At 33.2% G+C, this 21,641-nt stretch overlaps 1 protein-coding gene across 1 annotated transcript; it reads left to right on the top strand.

Moving 5' to 3' along the window:
- Positions 1–2,020: 2,020 nt before the first annotated feature.
- On the top strand, positions 2,021–6,864 carry LOC111984631 (protein CNGC15b). Its single transcript, XM_024016252.2, has 7 exons — positions 2,021–2,284; positions 2,397–2,928; positions 3,045–3,257; positions 4,595–4,902; positions 5,249–5,360; positions 5,626–5,862; positions 6,019–6,864. Exons 1-7 carry the CDS (start codon positions 2,256–2,258, stop codon positions 6,664–6,666), a joined length of 2,079 nt encoding a protein of 692 aa, XP_023872020.1. The 5' UTR covers positions 2,021–2,255; the 3' UTR covers positions 6,667–6,864.
- The last annotated feature ends 14,777 nt before the right edge of the window (positions 6,865–21,641 follow it).

Here is a 21,641-nt window from a genome sequence, read left to right as displayed (position 1 = left end):
GTCTAGAGACAAGGAATTTCAGGTAAAAATATTGTTTCGGATTATATTGTAGTTTATAAATCAAGAGTTTCGTTTTGACACGTCCTGGGCCTTGAAATTCTTTCCGGATCAAAAACTATGATCGTAAACTTTCACTCTTCTAACTTTTTTTTTTTTTTTTTTTTTTGAGATCACTTTCAGTCTTTCACTCTTCTACTGGATATATATATATATAGAAAATCCAAATAAACCGGTCATTTAAGTGATATCCTTTTTATTTTATTTTTTTTTGGATTGTGACATATCCTTTTGTTTAATCATCGATAATAAGAACTTCTTTTTAACTTTTTTTTAATCAGAAGAGAAGACATTATTATAAGAACTTAGAACTCCCCCTAATAAAAAGAACCATTATTCAATTTCCAATATTGAAGCTTTAATTTTTAATAGCCATCATAACAATTACTGATCTTTAACATTATGTATACTTAGTTTTTCTTCGTGTTCATTTACTTTAAATATTTTGAGTAATGCTATAATCATAAACTATTTTACAACATTTTTACAAACTATTGATGTAACAAATTCTTATTAGTTCTAATATGAGTCCACTATTAACATCACATTTATGTTTATTAATGATTATTTGAAAATTACTAAAGTCATATTAGCAGTTTGTAAAAATGTTGTAAAATAATTTGTGTTTGTAGCATTACTCAAATATTTTATGGAGTAATTGCAAGGAATTGGTTTTCAAAATCTTATAAGATCTATAAGATTCTGGATTCAAAACTTTTAGAGCATGTTTGGTAGACTGTAACGGTAATTACATAGGAATAGGTATTACAACATACAACTTACAAAGAATACAAGACATTGTAATATAATACTTATTTCTATTCATTTGTTTGGTGACAACACAATAATACAATGGAATGAAAATATTTTAAATCAAACTTAAGATATATTTTAGGAAATATCTTACTCATATAATTATATTTCTTAAATAATAATATTTTTTAAATTTGAAAGAGAGATTAGTTATTTTTTATGATTTTTTATTTTCATAATTGTCATGCGCTTATCTACTGCACACTCTTGACGCGATGATCACTCCATAAATAGTGTTGGGTGTGGGGGGGGGGGGGGAAGGGCCAGGTTCAAGTTTTCAGGAGAGAGTTTCACACACATATACACTTAAATTAAGCTGGAGTATAACCTACTAAGGAATAGCTATTTAAAAACATAACCTAGCTACTGATTGACTAAATTATAAGAATAACTGTTACATTACATTACAATATCTATTATGGTCTACCAAATATACCTTTAGTACGTTGAACTTACTTTTAATTTTTTTAATGTAATGAACAACAGATAACATCATTCTCCACAAAAAAAAAAAAAAAAAAAAAAAAACCCTACAGATAACAGAAAAAAAAAAAAAAAGTCAAGCTCTAAACACACACAATGAATAAATAAATAGTGTGTTATATATATATATATATATTGTCTAACGGTGTGTGAGTAATAAATTGCTGTGACTAAGAGACAATTTTAAATTTAATTTGGTTCTAGGTTACGTTTTAAACAAACAGTAAACTAGGTTGAAGTCACAACAATATTATTAAAAAAATCCAGCAATATTATACTGGACAATAATATTTTAATCAAACCAACTGTGAGTCTGTGACATTACAAATACTAGCAACTCTTTTGTTGTAGCTTAGTCTAGAAGGAATGGATCGATTCCATCTCTTTCATTCCCAGATTCGGTTGTGACCTGATTGAAGTTTTGTTTCTCTTTCTTCTCAACTATATTCATTTTTTTTTTATTATTAAAAAAAAAAAAAAAAAAAACAATATACTTACGTGTATATGATAATAATCATATGTATTTGGTGACGTGGTCTGAAAAGCATGTCCTTGGAGTTGACAACTTCCTGAGTACGCACATGTACACACGTGTGAAAAGTATTGGATTACACGTATTACTTTGAGCTTTATAAAGTGGCGTAGTAGTCTGAAAAGATTCATGGGCGAGTTTACATTTTTTTGTAGAACCACTTACAAAGAGTTAAAAACAAGTCATTATCGGTCTTTGATCTTTCTTGCTGGCTTTAAAGTCATTGCAATCGAATCAAGGAGATGGCATTAACTCTCTCACAGTGACTCACACAAACTTATATGCTTTTCCAATAAAAAAAAAAAAAAAAAAACTTGTATGCTTTTCTGATCATAAATTGAGAGATCGATCGAGTTCATCAATTGAACAAATGGGTCACAGAAATTCAAGACTCAAAAGGTCTGTTCTTTACTAATTTCTTACATGCAATTTGATTTGTATATCAATGTTAGTAATGAGTCTAGTTTAGTCCCAGTTTTTAATTAGATTATTTTCATACTTTGTTATCCAGAACTCAAGTTCTAGATGATCCTGAAGTAGCTGACAGTGTAAATGATGTGATAGAGAACTACTACTATATTGATGGGACTAAGTGTAAGACTACACCTAAATCAAAACCCAAGAAGACAAGGAGTTTTAAAGATAAAGTCCTGCGTAGAGTATTTTCTGAGGACTATGAGAAGGAGAAGAAAAGGATACTGGATCCTAGTGGAAAAACCATTAGCAACTGGAACAAGATTTTCTCAATCGCATGTCTAATTTCTTTATTCGTGGATCCAATGTTTTTATTTTCACCTATAATGAGAGACCAAGTCTGCCTAACTAATGCAACCAGTCTCCAAGTTGTCCTCACCATCATAAGGTCTGTGCTTGATGTGTTTTATGTGATTCAGATCATTGTTCGGTTTCATACAGCTTATGTAGCACCTTCTTCACGTATATTTGGAAGAGGAGAGCTAGTCATAGACCCTTCAAAGATTGCAATGAGGTACCTTCGAAGAGGTTTCTGGATGGACCTCTTGAATTCCCTGCCACTTCCTCAGGTATATATGCCACTAATTAAATTCTTGGGTATCATAGCCTTTCTAGTTTCCATGGCATAATGGAGTTTGATTTGACTTTTCTGTTGTTTTTTATTTTTAATGTACATTAATTTCAGGTGTTAGCTTGGGTAGTCATACCCAATGTTGAGGGTACTGTAGTGACAATAAGAAAAAGAGCCATGTGGTTCATCATGTTAATCCAGTATCTCCCTAGGGTGCTTCACATCTATCCTTTCTCGTCGCAAATTGTTAATACTACTGGTCTTTTGTCAGAAACTGTATGGACAGGAGCTGTTTATAACCTTGTGCTGTACCTAGTGGCAAGCAATGTGAGTAGAAAGAAAACTCATTTCTCATTAATTTGAGCTTCATTTTGGGATTCGGGATTTGTTAGGTAGCTATTGTGCATTACAGCATGAAAAGAAAAATAGCAGATCTATCTCTTCTAATTTTCAATAAAATACATAAAAGAGTCATCTCAAACAAACAACTGAACATAAAATAATGGTCTTTCAATGTTTTAATGTATTCTCTAGTTTACCTTTCTCTCATTTATCCGAGGATTTTTCTTTTTTTAAGGAAATGTGGAAAAGTTATACTACATACGTTTAAAAGATGTGGGATAATTACCATTTGTTTGGACAAATACACGCACAGGAGAGTGAATGAAGTTCTAACAAAAAGTCACAATCGCATTTAACACGTACGTGTAATAACTAATTACTTTTTGACACTTGCTAATTCATTTAACCAACTAGACATAAGGCTATACACATGTAGTCAAGCTCTGTCGTAGAGCAGAGCTCTTGACTTCCATTCTTTAACAAACATCAAAGAAGAAAAAGAATAGGAGGAAGAGAGCAACACTTGCAACACATTCAAGAACAGTAAAATTCATAAACACAAAGGATAATATATGAAACGAAGACATAAATAAAAATGAAGAAAGAGTATAGATTTATTATAGAAGAAGATGGAGCAGTGTAGGATGTTAGTTGATGTGATACTACATCAAATATACGCAAGTCACCTAATATTAGAATTAGTTTATTTATTTATTTATTTTATGATAAACTTAGAATTAGCTTTTGCATATTACTTATGAGCTTATATAATGTATTTATACTTATTGGAGTTTATCAGTTTCTAATAATTTTCTACTATATATATGATTCATTGTAACACACAATTTTTTTTTTTTTTTTTTATGATAAACTTAGAATTAGCTTTTGCATATTACTTTATGAGCTTATATAATGTATTTATACTTATTGGAGTCTATCAGTTTCTAATAATTTTCCACTATATATACTATTCATTGTAACATACAATTTTTATTTTTTTAATTATAAACTTAGAATTAGCTTTTGCATATTACTTTATGAGCTTATATAATGTATTTATACTTATTGGAGTCTATCCGTTTCTAATAATTTTCCACTATATATATGCTATTCATTGTAACAAACAATTTTTCATAGTAAAGATGTGACTACTTGGGTCAAGAGCTTTGTAGTTCAATGACATTCCATCCTCCTAATAGGAAGAACTTTGGTTCAAGTTTCTCATTCTTTACCACTTATTGTAAGGAATAAAGAAATTTGTGACCCCATGAAGTTGAATGAATTAAACCCAATCCAATTCCTTTTTCTCTCTTTTTATGAAGGTTTCAGGAGCTTGGTGGTACATTCTAGCAATTGAGCGACAAGAAGCATGTTGGAGAAGTGTGTGCAGCCTTGAGTCACCGAGTTGTCAAAATGTGTACTTTGATTGCCGTAGTGTTAATAACGATTCTAGGGCCAATTGGTTCAACTCAACAAATGTCACAAATCTATGCATTCCAAGTGCAAATCTTACTCCTAGCAGCTATTATCAGTACGGTATATTTGGAGATGCAGTGACCACAGATGTTGTAGCCGCCCAATTCTTCACCAAATACTTCTACTGTTTCTGGTGGGGTTTAAGGCAGCTAAGGTATAAGATTATCCTCACAAACCCTTAATTCAGTTGCTCAGAACAATGATTAGATATTAGATATATATTTTGGACCTTATCGTTATTGTTCAAATGCTGTTTGCAAAATTTAAATTACATGTTTTTCAGTTTGTCAGCAGCAAAATTGATAGCAACCAATAAATTAATGTAGGAGCTTATAGGCGAAAGTGTGAAAGAGATCCCATCTTATTTTCCAAAGAAATATATCAATTTCATTTCCATTCAACAAGAAATTCTTCTGTAGAACAATATCCTTGATTACTGGTACTCTTGTGCTCTTCTTTAATCAATTTGTGCTGTTCACTTACCAAGAAATGATGTGCAGTTCTATAGGAAATAATATGTTTACAAGTACTTCCATGGGAGAAGATGTTTTTGCCCTCTTTGTTGCCACCCTTGGGCTGTTTCTATTAACACTGCTCATTGGAAATATGCAAGTAAGTCCCCTGGATAATCTCTCTAAACCTATTATCTTAACATACGCAAAAAATGATCATCCATGTAGAGGATACCCCAAATTATAAGGTGCAGAGTTAATTTGAGAAACAATTGCTTCTAGGTTCAGTTTCTTTGTAAAACACTTACCTTAGGAAGAGTGAGACCATGAAAAATGTACTTACAATGTCCTTGATTGCTTTCATGAAATCCAAGAAACCTTAGATTTCATTTAGCTAATAATGATCACCCATTTTGAACATGCAGAGATTCCTTCAATCAGCAACACTGCGATTGGAAGAGTGGAGGATCATGAGAACTGATACAGAACAATGGATGGAATATAGACAGATGCCTCCAGAACTAAAGCAGAGTATTCGACAATATGATCATTACAAGTGGTTGGCTACTAGAGGGGTTGATGAAGGAAAAATTCTCAATAGCCTCCCTATGGATCTCCGGATAAAGATCAAGCGCCATCTCTGCCTCTCTTTAGTTCGAGGAGTAAGTTGTTCTTATGCATTTGTATCCTTAACATGGATAGTACTTTATGACACTTAAGAGAATTATGTAAAAATTATCGATTATGATTGTAACTAATTTTGTAACACATGATATAATTAAGAACTAATGTACAAGCTTTATGATGTAATTAAATAGGTTCCGCTGTTTAATCAAATGGACGAAACAATGTTGGATGCAATATGTGAGAGGCTTAAGCCTGCATTATGCACCAAAAACATGTTCCTTGTGCGTGAAGGTGACCCTGTCAAGCAGATGCTTTTTATAATTCGAGGCCACCTTTGCTCTTACACCACAGATGGTGGCCGCTCTGGTTCCTCCAACTCATACAGGATTGGCTCAGGCGACTTCTGTGGTGAGGAGCTACTGACATGGGCCTTGGACCCACGTCCAAATGTCATCTTTCCATCATCCACACACATGGTGAAAGCTATAACTGAAGTTGAGGCGTTTGCTCTAGGAGCAGAGGACTTGAAATTTGTGGCATCACAATTCCGAAGGCTGCATGGAAAAAAACTTAAACACATTTTTAGGGTCTACTCTCACCAGTGGCGAACATGGGCAGCATGTTTTATACAGGCAACGTGGCGTAGGCATAAAAAGTTGAAGGAAATGGCTGAAATTGGAGCTAGGGAGCAAGGACGAGCCCCAAGGGATTCCATTTGGATGAGGTATGCAGAAACACTACTGGAGAGCAGAAGTAGGGGGGCTGTCAACAACTCTGCTGAATCAAGTTCCAGTGATTTCAACTTGCTACAAAAGCCTGCAGAGCCAAATTTTGATTGAATTTTACAGCACAAACTCTGGATATGGGCTTCACACTAGTAACTAGTTAGCTATTTGTATACCTTGTCTCACTTTTTTTCCCTCTTTATGTTGTATTGATGAATTTATTCAAACTTGAACAGCAGTGTTCAAGTCCATAAAAAGAATATGTAGTAATTGAATACCAAATTACCAATCAATTAAGAATATTAACAGTAATGATCGCATTATTGCTTTTAGGATTTAGCATTGGCTAATTCCATGACAAATATTAGTAATTATTCATATATGTTCAATTGTAATTATACGTGTGAAATTGAGGATATATGAAGACTAAAGAATATTACTCACTGTGCTGAAATGAAGATTTCACAAGCTAAATTGCTTGATTAGTAGACTGAACCATGGATTTTGGACAAAGGGTTTTGGTAATCTTTCGTGAGACTCAGTCTAGCAAATCATTTAAGGAAATCTATCAACTTGAATTTCATGGCTGATTTGTAGACAAGAATACCTTAGATCCTACTTGTATTTAAATGTGTAAGGTTGAATTTAATCAACCATTCTGTTGGTTGTATTCCATGTCAAATTTGCTTGTAATTCAGTATTTAGAAACCTTGTATTTAGGTGAGAATTATGTAAGAGTAGTATGTGAGAGAATGTGAAGAAATGCTCAAGACTGTGCAGTGGAGTAGGGACTCGTGATTGGATCTCGTGGGTGGCTTGCAACTAGCAAGCCACCAGAAAATGCACACGAGTGAAGTATGCAGTGAAGCTATACCGTCGTGCCAGCTGTAGCACTACAGGACAAAAAATCCAGATTGACTATTCAGTTAGCTCGCGGCTTGAACTTATGATTCAATCAAGTTGCGAGGCTAAGTCGCCAGCCAGCTCTGTTTTGGAAAAATGACTCTTCGCATTCCAAACACTCACCAGTATATATAGACCTTTATACCCACGAAATGTAGAGAGCTTCTAGAGAGAATTTTGAGAGAGAAATTCTAGAGAAAAACAAGATTGACTCATCCACAATCTTTTTATAGAGACTCTTCAAATTCCTCTACTCTCACCCTCTCTATTGTTACATCCTTAAGAGGTTTATTACTCAAATCATTTTCTCACCATACCCATATTTGTGAGAAGGCTGTTTGGTGCTTTGGGAAATAGTTAGGAAGGGACCAATAGTTATTGGTTGATGCTATGGGCTATAGCGAAATCCGGTAAACTAGAAAAGAAAAAGGTTCGGTGTAACCTCGTTGGAGCAAGAAGCTTGGAGGGCTTAGGTACACTGGGTAGATCAGACTTGGAGGGTCTATTGCTGTTCATGTATCCCAACTACATTTTCTAGTGGATTATTGACCACTTGGAGAGCGGCGGAGAGGTTTTACGCCGAGAGATTCAGTTTCCTCTTCGATAACACATTGTTGTGTTGTTCTTGTGTTTGCATTTCTTTTCCCTTAATCTTTGTCATTTAATTTCTGCTGTGGATGTGATTTTAATTGGTTTAGATTGTTTATCAATTTTGTTATTTGCTTATGTTTATTTTCCGCACATATATTGTTTGACATTAAGCTTGAATTGATAATTTTGTAATTGGAGATTTAAACGTTCATAGTGTTTTCTACGCTATTTGAACATTCAAAATGAAACTTCAACTCTAATTCATTAAGAAGAAAGATAGCAACACTAACCTTGAAAAACCATTTGAAAGCCTTCTAGTTCTTCCCACCTCTCCAATTGACTTTTCTTCTTTACTTTCAAACAAAGGTCACTAACTCTATTGGAGTTGCAGTTGGAAACCACAAAGACTATATCAAATCCTTAAGAAGCCTTGAAGTGACAAAGAGAACGGTTTATTGGTTGCTGGATCGACTTGCCGCAACGAGCAACTTTGAAGGCACAAGTTTAGGAGTTTACAATTCCTAGTATGAGCGTGGATGTTGGGTACTTACTAGGACTACATGAATGGGAAGTCGTGTGAGTATCATTTTTACCACAACAAGCTTTGTGGTGAACTTGTTGAGTTGAGCTTTGTCTTAGACTGTTTTTACCTATTGGTTTTCACTCCGTGATAAAATGTCGTCTCTGTGTGCATATGAATTTGTTCTTTATTGTTTTTCATGTTTTTATTCATATTCTGTACTATGCATGAATATTAACTAACTACCCGGGAAAATAATTGAGTTAATCCGTTAAAACTTGGAAGCAATTTGTTGTAGGGGTCTAAACGTGTTTTTCCAATTGGTATTAGAGCATATGTTCACTTTGATAGGATTAATCTCCTTGTATGATCCTTAACTCCTATTTGCCATGGATAGTTTTAAGTGTCATAATGCTCATGCCTAAGAAAATCTAACTCAAGACAACTCTAATGGTGATCTTAAAAATAAAATTGTATGTGATAAGCTTTTTAGGGAATTCATTAAATCTAAGACTGTGTTTGATTCGATAAAAATTAATTTCAGAATAAATTTTTTGTATTTGCGGGTGTTTGGGGCGATTGAAGCTCACTCAAGCGATCCATTTCATATATATATATATATATATATAAAGTTCCCTGATCCTTTTACTATCAAAGTAAGATCACTTTTTTATTGGAACCTGAACTTGTATATGCCTATATATACAACATAATTTAATTATAAAAATATATTTTTGCTATTTATTTGGGAGAGGTCTCCTGGCCACAAATATGGGCTAGGTGGTCTTTTTAATTTTTGGGTTATTTGGCCAACTTTCAATTTTGACTTTTGAGGGACCGGTTTTCAATTTTGTCAGGTGTAAGTTCCTTTTTTGTCCTAACTATTAAATATTAATATACAAAATTTATATAAAAATTAGGGGAGAATGATCTTCCCCTAATTATTATTGTTCCATCTAGGTTGAAATTCTATAAAAAAAAAAAAAAAAAAAAAATCTATGTATACAAAGTGATCAAATGTATGAAAATTAAAAAAAAAAAAAACCCTATGTTAGCTATTATTATATTCCGGATTCTGTATATTACATTAAAATAAGTTTATGTTAAGAGTCTTGTAACTTAATTGGTTAATATTTTTTAGTATTTTCAAGACATCTAAGGTTCAAATACCCTCTTCTCTCATTGTTACTATTGAAAATAATATTAGAATATTGTGTGTTATGTAGGTAGAGTCTCACATTGGATGTTTATTAAGTAGAACTTGACTATACAAGTGAATTACAAGAAATTACAATTGTAACTTTACTAGTTCTTTGAAGGTAAAGTATAGATATTACTAGCACCTTCTCGACTCATTAAAAATGGTCCAACACAGAGTGGTTGTGATGTTTTTGACTCTTGGACATCCCTTCTTATTAGGTGGACTTTTGGACTTAAATGGCATGAAATGTTACACTAGACTTTAGACGTGGCAAAATTGGACTAGGACTTGCTAACCCACCCAAAACAAAAGAAAAAAAAAATATGGGTATGAGTATAGATTCTTGGATCCATGGACAAAAATGGGTCAACTCATACTTAACACGTGGAAACAACAGGTATTGGTTTAGGCCGACCTACTAATCAATCAGACATGCTAACTCCTTTTTTTTTTTTTTTTTGGCTTTCTAAATATGTGTAACTATGTTAGGAATTAGACTATTATGGCAATTCACACATTAATAACCAAAAAAAAAAAAAAAAATCTTAATTGAACTGAATTAAGATTAGTATGACAATTAAAACAGTCATAATAGTCTAATTCCTAACATAATTGAATTAAGATTAGTATGACAATTAAATCGTATTTTTATTTACCATTATTTTTTTCACATGAATAAAAATATGAGTCATACTGAATTGATCATTTTACCCTTTACCCTTACTCCCAACTCAAAAAATATCAAATAAGAGTTATAAGATTTAAAACCCATTTGGTATTTTTTTTTTAAAAAAAAAAACCATTTAATATCACCCATGTTTATAACCCAATTCAACCGGATCTAATTCGATTTGTTTACCAAGTCTAACATTACTACGTTAGCACACAGTGACAAAATCACGGTTACGTGTGACCCCATACTCGATTTAATTTCTTTATATTTGAGACAGCACTTGCATTAATTAAATCTTTTTCCACCAAAATATTATTTTCAAAATTTTGATTAGTCTCTGCTTAAATTGATTAATTAAAACTTCATCTCACCCGTGACGTAGCCTCAGAGTTGACCAGCTATTGTTTATCCTCGTACCTGCTCCCAACGTTAGCATATGAAAAACAATGGACTTTATTAAGATCGCATAGGCAAGCACACCTTCTTCGTTTTTATTATTTGTTTATTTTTTCCCTAATATTAATAATGAGACTATGTGCCTATATTTTAATGTAGGCAAAGTCAGTGACCTCTCTGTCAAACTTCGGAAATATATAACTGGTTCATGAGGTTGCGGCGCAGCCATCATGGCGACCTTGTTTCATTTCTTTTAGGTCATTAGATCTGTTCAAGATATCATGACTTAATTGTTTTCAAGCATAAGCCTAATTTTTCTTGTATTATAACTCTGATAAGTCATGTAAAACACCAAGTTATATAGATATAAGCCATGTAAAACAGGACAAAATGGGCTTTTGCCATTTTCAGACAAATTATATAGGGAAATGCCCCCCTTTTCAAACTAAATAGGAAAATGCCCCTCTTTTAGAACTCGATTATTGACAAATCGAGTTAGAAAAAAAAAAATTCTGAAGCCCTATAGTGGCGTTTTAAGGAGCCTATAGTGACGTTTTTTAACTCGACTTCAAAGAAATCAAGTTATAGGTAACAAAACGCCACTATAGGTCGATTTCATTGCCTATAACATGATTTCATTGAAGTTGAGTTAAAAAAAGGTCACTATAGGTCCTTAAAACGTCACTTTAGGCTCCTTAAAAGCGCAACTATAGGGCTTAACCCGATTTATCAAAAATCAAGTTTTAAAAGAGGGGCATTTCCCAATTTAGTTTGAGAAGGGGGGCATTTCCCTATCTAATTTGCCCGAAAAAGGTAGAAGCCAATTTTGTCCTGTAAAACACCAAGTTTATAAATATAAGTCATGTAAGAATCAGGGTCTTTTGATAATGAACTTAGTTCATCAAATCGAACCACATACTTTCTACATTCTCTCTCTTTCTCTTACTTCTGTTTTGCATCTATACATTATTTTATTTGCATATGGTAAATATTAGAGTTATGTTCATCTTTTCTAACAAAATCAGTAATATTCAATCCTTTTAAATAGTAGGAGATTTGCAAATATAGGGTAAAATGTTGTTTTGATCCCAGAAATATACTAAAAGATTGTTTTTCATCTTTAAACTATAAAAAGTTCATTTTTAGTCCTTAAAGTATTGAAAAGTTCGTCTTTTGTTTCTAAATTATTGAAAATATTTTATTTTATGCCTTTAAATTTGGCCAAAATGGCAAAATACCATTTTTATACAAACTTTACAGCAAAATACCCATTGTCTGAAACTATTTAGGGATATGCCCCTATTTTGAAAATCGATTTTTAGAAAATTAAGTTTCAAATGTAAAACTCGAGTTCATGGAACTCGAGTTCCTTGAAAATATTATTATTATTTTTTAAGTTTCATCTCGCTATAACTCGATTGTCCAAAAATCGAGTTTTACATTGAAATTCGATTTTCTAAAAATCGAATTTTAAAATAGGAGCATATCTTTATATAATTTTAGACAAGAAGCATTTTGCTGGAAAGTTTGTGAGAAAGGGGTAAAACCCCATTTTGGGCCTTTAAACTTTAAAAATGATATATTTTTTTATCCTTATTTTTGTCTCTAAACTATTAAAAAAATTTATAAAATTTTAGGATGAAAAAGAGCTTTCTAAAGTTCAGGAACAAAAAACAAACTTTTGATTTCCAACAAATAAATAATAAAACAAATAATCTAAGTGTTTTTATTGTTGGGTTAGGTGATTAGGTCCACAATTATATTTGTGGATCCTTAGGGCCGGTTGGTGTCTTCTTTTGTATCCAGTAGTTTCTAATCGTGGATCAAGTCATATATTGGACTTCTTCTACACATCACTTATATTGTCCTTGTTTCTTCTATATAGTACTAGAAACTTATTAATAGGTGATATTTTATGAAAAAGTTGTTTTCAGTTTTGCAAATATAGGTCTCTTGATCTTTCAACTTCCAAAAGTAAACATTACATCAAGTTTGAAATACCAAAAGAAGGCATTTTTTAATTGAATATAAATTGAATTCTTACATTTTTAATTTGAACAACTAACCTTATAGACATTATGTTTGTTAAGAAGTAAAATTATTTGTTAAAAGTTTTTATTAAATTTTAATAATAGAGTTTATAAAAGTGTAAGTACAAATTTGTCTCATCCTCTACATTCTTTAAAACGATATAATACCTTCATTTATTAAACTCATTTGAATATATGTATATGAAAAGAAAAAGGCTTAGTGGCCTATAAGATTTTCTTCACCTTAACTAAATTGCTAGATAGGATGTAAGGATTCAATTGACCTTTTAATTGAGAAATTACCTAATACAACAAAGGTAATGATGTAGATCCTAAATTTCAAAATTACAACTTAATCACTTTTAAACTAATCTAACAATTCACATAAAGTTTAATTGGTTAACCCATTATAGAGTGCATGAATATCAAAATTAACATGGATATACATGTAAAACATATAAAATGAGCAACTCACATAAAATTAAAAGCACAATACTACAAGATAACAATATAACATTAGATGTGTTATTGAAGAAGAAACACGATTTTAATGACATCTTGAACATGCTCTCGTGCTGGGTTTTATGTTGCGGTGGTTGGTGAGTTTGTGGGTGGTGGTGATGCTTGGGTTGTAGGTAGCATGGGTCTTGAGTGATGGTGTACGTTGGTTTGAGATCATAATGATTTGGTTTTGCAGTGGTGATGTGCGGTATTGGGTTTTGGTTAGTGGGATGAATAGGTTTGCGATGAGTTGATTGGGTTTGTTGAGAAAAAAAGGGAGATTGTTTTAATATGATATTTGTTAGGTTCTAAGTACTTAAGAACTAATGTATTAGAACTCTAATTTGTATTGTTGGCAAACCATGATCAAAATAGGTTTTTAGTCTTGTTTTAGACTTGCTCAAAGTATGTGTTTTATGTAAAGTTGGAATCGAGCTGTTGCAGAATTCACTGTGCAATTTGGTTTGGCTTGATCGATCGAGAATTAGACTCGACCGATCGAAAGTCGGGCATAATGTTTTTTCTGTAGAATTTCCAACTCAGCCTTAATCCCATATGACGTGTGGGGTTTTATGTTTTGCCCTAGGTATAAAAAGGAAACCCTAGCCACGTTTTTAAGGTAGCTCTTTTGCTGTGTGTGTGAATCTCTTGTAAGATCTGAGAGGTGGTTGCCTTCACACATGCGTAGGATTATCAAGAAGGAGATTTCATTGAGAGCTTGATGATCATTCAGTTGTTGCACTAAAAAGCTTAAAGATATATAAGCGGGAGTGCTTGTACTTGCTGGAGAATCCAAGAAAGAAGGAGTCTGTGGTCTCGGAGCTTGCACATAGTTGTATCAGTAAGTTTTCTACGTGAGGTAGCAATAGGATGTTTGTAGTCTAAGTTGCTATTGTAAAACTTCGATTCTGTTATAGTGGATTCAATTTTACCTTGAGAATAGCTAGGTTAAATCCTCCCCAGGTTTTTTATCGATTTGGTTTTCCTAGGTCATTATATCTTTGTGTTCTTTATATTCCACACTTTACATTGATATGATTATATGTTTGTGTTAACCTAGATCTGAAATTTCGACTAAGTAATAACTTGGCTTGTTAACTAGGTTTATCCATTTGTATTTTAAGGGGTCTAAAAACAAACAAGTGATATTAGAACGGGTAGCTCACTTGTTGTAGATCTTTTGATCTCTGAGCTAATCATTGACTCCTGTTGTCATGGAACATAGACACTTTCTTTTTATTCCACCTCACTTTGATCGGTATAATTATGCTTATTGGAAAGTAAGGATGAAAGCATTCCTGAAATCAATTGATGAGAGAGTCTAGAACTCCGTTGAATACGGATGGGAGAAGCTCACTACTCCTGTTAGTGAATGGCAAACTTCTCAAAAAGAAGCAGCCGCATTTAATAGCAAAGCTATGAATACTATCTTTAACGCTGTTTCTATGAAGGAATTTAAGAGAATCTCTAATGTTGAGGTTGCTCACACTGCTTAGAATATCCTCCAGATTGTGCACAAAAGCACAAAGGTTGTCAAAATTAATAAGTTGCAGCAATTAACATCTAGATTTGAGAGCATTCGGATGTCTGATGATGAATCATTTGATGAATTTTATGCTAAATTTAATTACATTGTTAATTCTGTATACAACTTGGGTGAAATTTATGATCAACCTAAAATTGTTAGAAAGATTTTTAGATCTTTAACTGAAGATTTTAGATCCAAAGTGACTGCCATCACTGAGAGCAAGGATGTGGACTCCATCCCTGTTGATGAACTTATAGGATCTTTTTAGTTCGATGAGTTGGACCTACTTAAAACTAGCAAATTCAAATCAATGGCTCTTAAGTCAGTTGATAATGTTGATATTGGTGGATTTGATGATGAGCTCTTTGCTACAGAGATTGCTTACCTTGCTAAGAACTTTAGAAATTTCCTTAGAAACAACAACAGAAGGGCAAGAGGTAAGAACACTGTTGAACCTAGAAATTTTCAGAAGAATGATCCCACTAAGGTTAACAACATTGAAAAACCTGGAGAAAAAGTAGGTCAATCTTCTAATAATTCTATGGGTCCTTAATGTTTTGGATGTCAAGGGTATGATCACATGAAATCTGAATGTCCTACATACTTGAGGTCTAAGTGTAAGGCTATGGTTATAACCCTTAGTGATAATGAAGTTTTCGATGATGAGTCTGGTTTTGACGAGGATGGAAACTTTATTGCTTTCATTGCTACTGCTGTAGTCAATGAAAGCGTGTCTGTTGAAGAGAACCCTTCTGATGGGAAACTCTCTGAGGATCTAGATCTTCAAGAAGCCTACAATAAACTTTGCAAAGTTGCTGTAAAGGATGTTATAAATGTTGATCTTGGCTTGAAGAAAATTGCATCTCTTGAGCTTGATAAGAAAAATTTGCTTGTGAAACTGTTTGATGCTGATGAACTTTTGAATAATGTGAAACTAAAAATATGCTTTTACTTGATAAAGTTAAGAATTTGGAACTTGAACTATCTGTTGCTAGAGAACAATCTATTAAGTTTACAAGTTCTAAACTTGATCACATGCTGAGTGTTCAAAAATCTCCCTTTGATAAATCTGGCTTAGGTTTTGTAGAAAACATCTCTGTGTCTACACCCCGTTCCACAAACTTTGTTCATTCTTCTTCCTCCAAACCCCTTGTGAGTGAGACTATTAAACCTGTAGAGGTCACACTTCTTAGAAAGATTAGGGTTGATCTGAAAGAGTCTAAACCTAAGGAGTCTACCCTTTCTAAGGATAAAGTGCATGGTAAGCTTGCTTGGGTTTGTCATTTTTGTGGAAAGTCTGGGCACATTCGTCTAAACTATTTCAAGTTGCAAGCTGCTAAACGAGTAAATAAGCCAAAAATACCTGTGCCTTAAGCACAAAATCCTATGATACTTATTGGTGAATTGGTAAAGACTCTCAACTTTTATTCCAATCCTGAAGTTGGAAATCACTTTAATGTGAATAAGAACTCTAACGCTCAAGGTGCATTTTGGATGCAAAAGGTTCAATATAATTGAGTCTTTCTAACATGGTCCTTATGCTTCATTACTCTACCCTTTGTGACCATTGTTATTTGTTTTTTTTTTTTTTTTTTTTTAAATTTTTTTTGTAGGACTTGCATTACATAACATTCATACATTTCATTTTAGGATTGTTTTTGTTTCTTCTTTTCAAAAAAAAAAAAAAAGCAAATTGTGTTTTGCATTATTTTCTTAGATTTGAAATCAAGGTTGGCCAATTTATTTTTGCATAACATGTTTATGTACCTTGTTTAACTTTGATGAGCTTATTTCTTACATTTTACTAGTTTGAGCTTTCTAGTGTATGTTGTATGGGAAAGATGTTTATAGTTTTTGATCACTTTGTCTTGTCTTGAAGTCACTTGCCTTTTATTATCGGACTTGATCCTTTTGAGAAAGGCATAAATAACCATCTCACCACTGTTTATTAGCCAATTATGAACACCTTAGTGCATATCGTAAGATTTTGCGCTCACGAAAGTGTAGCACATGTACAAAAAGAACATAAGGTGTAGTCTCGATTTAAATGCTAAAATTAGTGTGTACATTATTGAACTATAATTAAATCAATCAAATAAAATTGGTGTGTACATTATCCCGGTTATTTTAATAAGTTTCTGCTCAATTAAAATTTTTGTGTACAATATGAGGCAAATCAAGAAACTTACATAATTGCAAGCTTTTATTTTAGGAGATGTGGGAGTTATATGATGTAACTCTTTAGGTGATAGTCTCTCTCAAATTCTATGTGATGAATTTTGTAGACTTTGTGCTTGATTTCTATTTACATATCACCTCACATGTATCTCAAGTTTTTGCTAGTTGCACACACCACACAAGTTACTCTTTGCTAAACTTTGTACATGTTATGGTGTGATTTTGGTTTGGCCAACCAAGTTTGAAAATTCCTTGAGTATTATGCAAAACATATTTGTTGTTTAAGAATTTAACGGTCTTGATTGAAATTTTAATTTTGGGAAAACTGGGTTTCAAAACATGTGTTTTTGAAAAGTATTTCATCTCATACTCATGCTTTTTATTTATAAAATATTGTGCTTTGAGGAGTTTCTGCATTAAAATGCTGTGTTTTTTAAAAATCTGATTTTTCTAGAATTTCGACCGATCGAACCTTTTTTCGATTGATCGAAATTGCGATTAAATATGTTGGTCAGTCTCTGTCTGTTTCGATCGGTGCTTGATTAGTGTTGGATCAATTGAAGCATTTTTTACTGATCGAATTTGTTTTTCAATTGATCGAAACTCATGTAAAGAATTTTTTAAAAACTGTTCATCACGTGTTCAAACTCACTTTTTCAAAAGTTTTTCAACTTTTTCTCTTTTTATAGGACTCGGTCAAGGCTCCAATTCGATTTTTTGTCGTTTTCCTCCATTCTTTTTGCAAGGTTTTTCTCTCTTAAGGCCGGTAAGACCTTTTTGCCCCTCCTTTTGCTTTTATTTTCATGTTTCATGTATTAAATCATGCATTTTGGAGATAAATTCAAACCAATGGATTTTTGGGGTTTTTGATGATTCAAGCTTGTTTTCTTGCAATTGATCGATGGGTTTTTGTTGGGGATGTTATAAACATGATCTATGGTATTTAATTTGATCAATTTGATGTATTGTGAGAAATTGAAAATTTTAGTGCTTGAAACTACCCGATTTGGGGATTTGGTTCAAATTGAGTTTAATTGATGAAATTGGCTTGTTGGATTGAATAATTTGATCATTATAAACTATTTTCTACCTTGTGTGATGATCAATTGGTCACTTTTGTACAAATTGAACAAGTGGTTTTTCAAAATTTTGGGGGTTTTTTGTTATAAACTCTATGCTCATGCCAATTTTGTGAATCTAAACTTAAATTGAACTTGTTATCACTGCATTAAAGTATGCATCGTGACATTTATCTGTTCATGCATCATATAGATTGTTTTTTTTTTTTTTTTTTTTTTTTTTTTGTGTTAACTTGCAGTCTGCCTTTGGTTTTTCTTTTTGTTCTTTTGGCTTTTTCTCTTGTGTCTTTGTCCTTACCCTAGCACCATGCCTAGGAAGATTAGAGCCCATAAGACATCCTCCTCTTCTTTTGCTCCTTCCTTTGTAGGCACTTTGTTTCGGACTGAGAAAAGCCAAGAGATTTATGAGACTTTAAACATTAAGAGAAAGATTTGGGCTGAGCGTAAGGTTTTGGTAGATGAGCTTGATCCTGCCATTAGGGCAAACTTTGAGCGTCGGGGCTGGTTGCCACTTTTGGATATTGATTATCCTCCTCTAACTACCATGATTAGAGAGTTCTACTCGAACTTCTCTATCCACATCTATGATTTTAACACTTTGGTAAAGAGTTGGATACGAGGTGTAGAGTACACCATTACTCCTACAGTAGTGGCTGATGCTTTTGGGGTACCTGTGGTCCAGCATCTTGTCTATCCCTATAATGAGTCTCGTCCCTTGGATGACATCATGTGTTACATCACTGGGTCTTCTATTCAGTGGGGTTCTGATCCTCAAATCACTTCTGCTGAGCTCACTGAGACTACCTATCTTTTCTTTAGGATAGCATGTCATTCCTTGTGGCCTATCTCTCATCTGCACACTATTCCTTTGGAGTGATGTGCATTTTTGTATGCTTTTGTTACAGATGCTTCTATTAGTTTTCCTCATCTGTTTCTTCGTTCTTTGAACGAAGTCCATAGGAGTTCCTCTACTGCTCATTCTCTTTTTTATCCTGTTTTCATTCATAGAATTTTGTTGTTTTTAGGTTTAGATAACTTTTTCGCTTCTGTGCCTGTACACATTATTGCTCCCATAGGTGCCACTTTTCTTAGGCAGAGGGCTGCTTAGATGAGAGAGACCTCTAAACGCCTTTGTATTGAGTCTTTTGGTACCGTACCCCTCATTCTTATATAGGTACTACTTCTGGTGAGGCGTCTACTGATCCTGTTGTGTGTTGCTTGCTGCTGTTCCTTCACCATCTACTTTGGACGACTTTGAAATTCGTCGTACTTTAGAGATTGTCATAACCATTCAGGCAGCTCATGGTTAGAATTTGGTGGACATGCATGATGAGCTCCGTGCTTTGCAAGCAGATTTGGCGTATCTTAGACGTTCGCCTTTGCCACCTTCTTTTGATGAAGGATTCTGATTGCCCTTTGGCATTCCGTCACAAAAAGGGGGAGTAAATTTGGACACTTGTAGAGGATTTTTGTAATTAGGGAGAGATTTTTGTTTGTTGGAGCTTGTGGAGTTTAGATTGTATCTAGGTGCTTCATTGTGTATGTTTTCTTTTTGGCTCTTGATGTATTGTTTTTGGGCTATTCATGTTAGAGGGAGATACTTTGTTATCTATGTTTCTTGTTTCACTGCTCATTGATTTATATTTATGAGTTATTCATGATATATGTCTTTGTTTTGTGTTTTGTGAAGTCAAGAATTTATTTTTGTTTTACTTGTATTTTCCAGACATGTGTTTATGCGTTTGTTGAGTATTTCAGGAAATATACAGGTTGATTCAGTCATGCTGCTGTCTACACTTACAACTGATGGATAGTAGTTAGGTTGGATTATTTTGTAATGGGCATTATTTTTGTAAAGGGATTTTACTTGTAACTTTGAGCATTGTGTTTGTGTTTTGTCATGGATTGCCAAAGGGGGAGTTTATTAGGTTCTAAGTACTTAGGAACTAATGTATTAGAACTCTAATTTGAATTGTTGGCAAACCATGATCAAAACAGGTTTTTAGTCTTGTTTTAGACTTGCTTAAAGTATGTGTTTTATGTAAAGTTAGAATCGAGTTGTTGCAGAATTCATTGTGCAATTCGGTTTGGCTCGATCGATCGAGAATTAGACTCGACCGATCGAAAGTCGGGCAGAATATTTTTTCTGCAGAATTTCCAACTCAGCCTTAAGCCCATATAACGTGTAGGGTTTTATGTTCTTCCCTAAGTATAAAAGGGAAACCCTAGCCACGTTTTTGAGGTTGCTCTTATGATGTGTGTGTGAATCTCATGTGAGATCTGAGAGGTGGTTGCTTTCATATATGCTTAGGATTATCAAGAAGGAGATTTTATTGAGAGCTTGATGATCATTCAGTTGCTACACTAAAGAGCTTAAAGATATACAAGTGGGAGTGCTTATACTTGTTGGAGAATCCAAGAAAGAAGGAGTCCGTGGTCTCGAAGCTTGCACTTGGTCGTGTCAGTAAGTTTTCTACATGAGGTAGCAATATGATGTTAGTGGTCTAAGTCGCTATTGTAAAACTTCAATTCTTTCATAGTGGATTCAATTTGACCTTGAGGATAGTTAGGTTAAATCCTTCCTAGGGCTTTTACCGATTTGGTTTTTCTAGGTCATCATATCTTTGTGTTTTTATATTCCATACTTTACATTGATATGATTATATGTTTGTGTTAACCTAGATCTGGAATTTGGACTAAGTAATAACTTGGCTTGTTAAGTAGGTCAATCCATTTGTATTTTAAGGGGTCTAAAAACAAACAATATCTAAAATGAAGAACGAGATGCAAGGAGTGTTATAAAAGTGGTTATATAAAGTAAATAAAGTGGCTTTTTAGCAAGCCAAAATGATTGTTTCTTCTTCTTTTGGTGAATAAGTGGATGGAAATACTCTTAAGTAATTAGAGATATGAAAATGCTAAAAAGATAATAATACAATGAACAACTCAAGTCTTTCTACTGTTGTGTTAGGTCAACAATTAATTTTATGTGAGCATTTGGGAAGCGTATTTTGTGCTTCCCACGTCTTGCGTTTGCTTTTCTTTTTTTTTTTTTTTTTTGAGCCATGATTGTTGACTTTTTTGTGTGAACAGTGCACACTAGTGGGTCCCGTGCACTGTTCACGGGACCCACAAACTTTACTTTTCAGCAACTTTTTCATTAAAAATGGATCCCACAGTGCTATTCACACATTTAAAAATTATTTTGTTACAGTGTTTTCAGTTTTTAGCATTATCCAAACAAACTTTATATATCCTTAAGGTTGGTTATTGGTTCATTTATATCCCATAGTTTCCGATTATGGATCAAGTCATATATGATAACTTCTTCTACACATCCCTTGTATGGTCCTTTTCGTTCTATGTTGGATTAAAAACTTATTAGTATAAGAAATTTTTTTTCCAATTGAATAAATATAGATTTGATAAAGATTTGTTTCTTTGGCGTACCAAAAGCAAGCATGACATGGAATCGCAAAAGAAGGCATA

Source organism: Quercus suber, unplaced genomic scaffold (genome assembly GCF_002906115.3).
Source record: "Quercus suber isolate HL8 unplaced genomic scaffold, Cork oak 2.0 scaffold_123A, whole genome shotgun sequence".
Classification (NCBI taxonomy): Eukaryota; Viridiplantae; Streptophyta; class Magnoliopsida; order Fagales; family Fagaceae; genus Quercus; species Quercus suber.
This window is presented reverse-complemented; position numbering and strand designations above follow the sequence as displayed.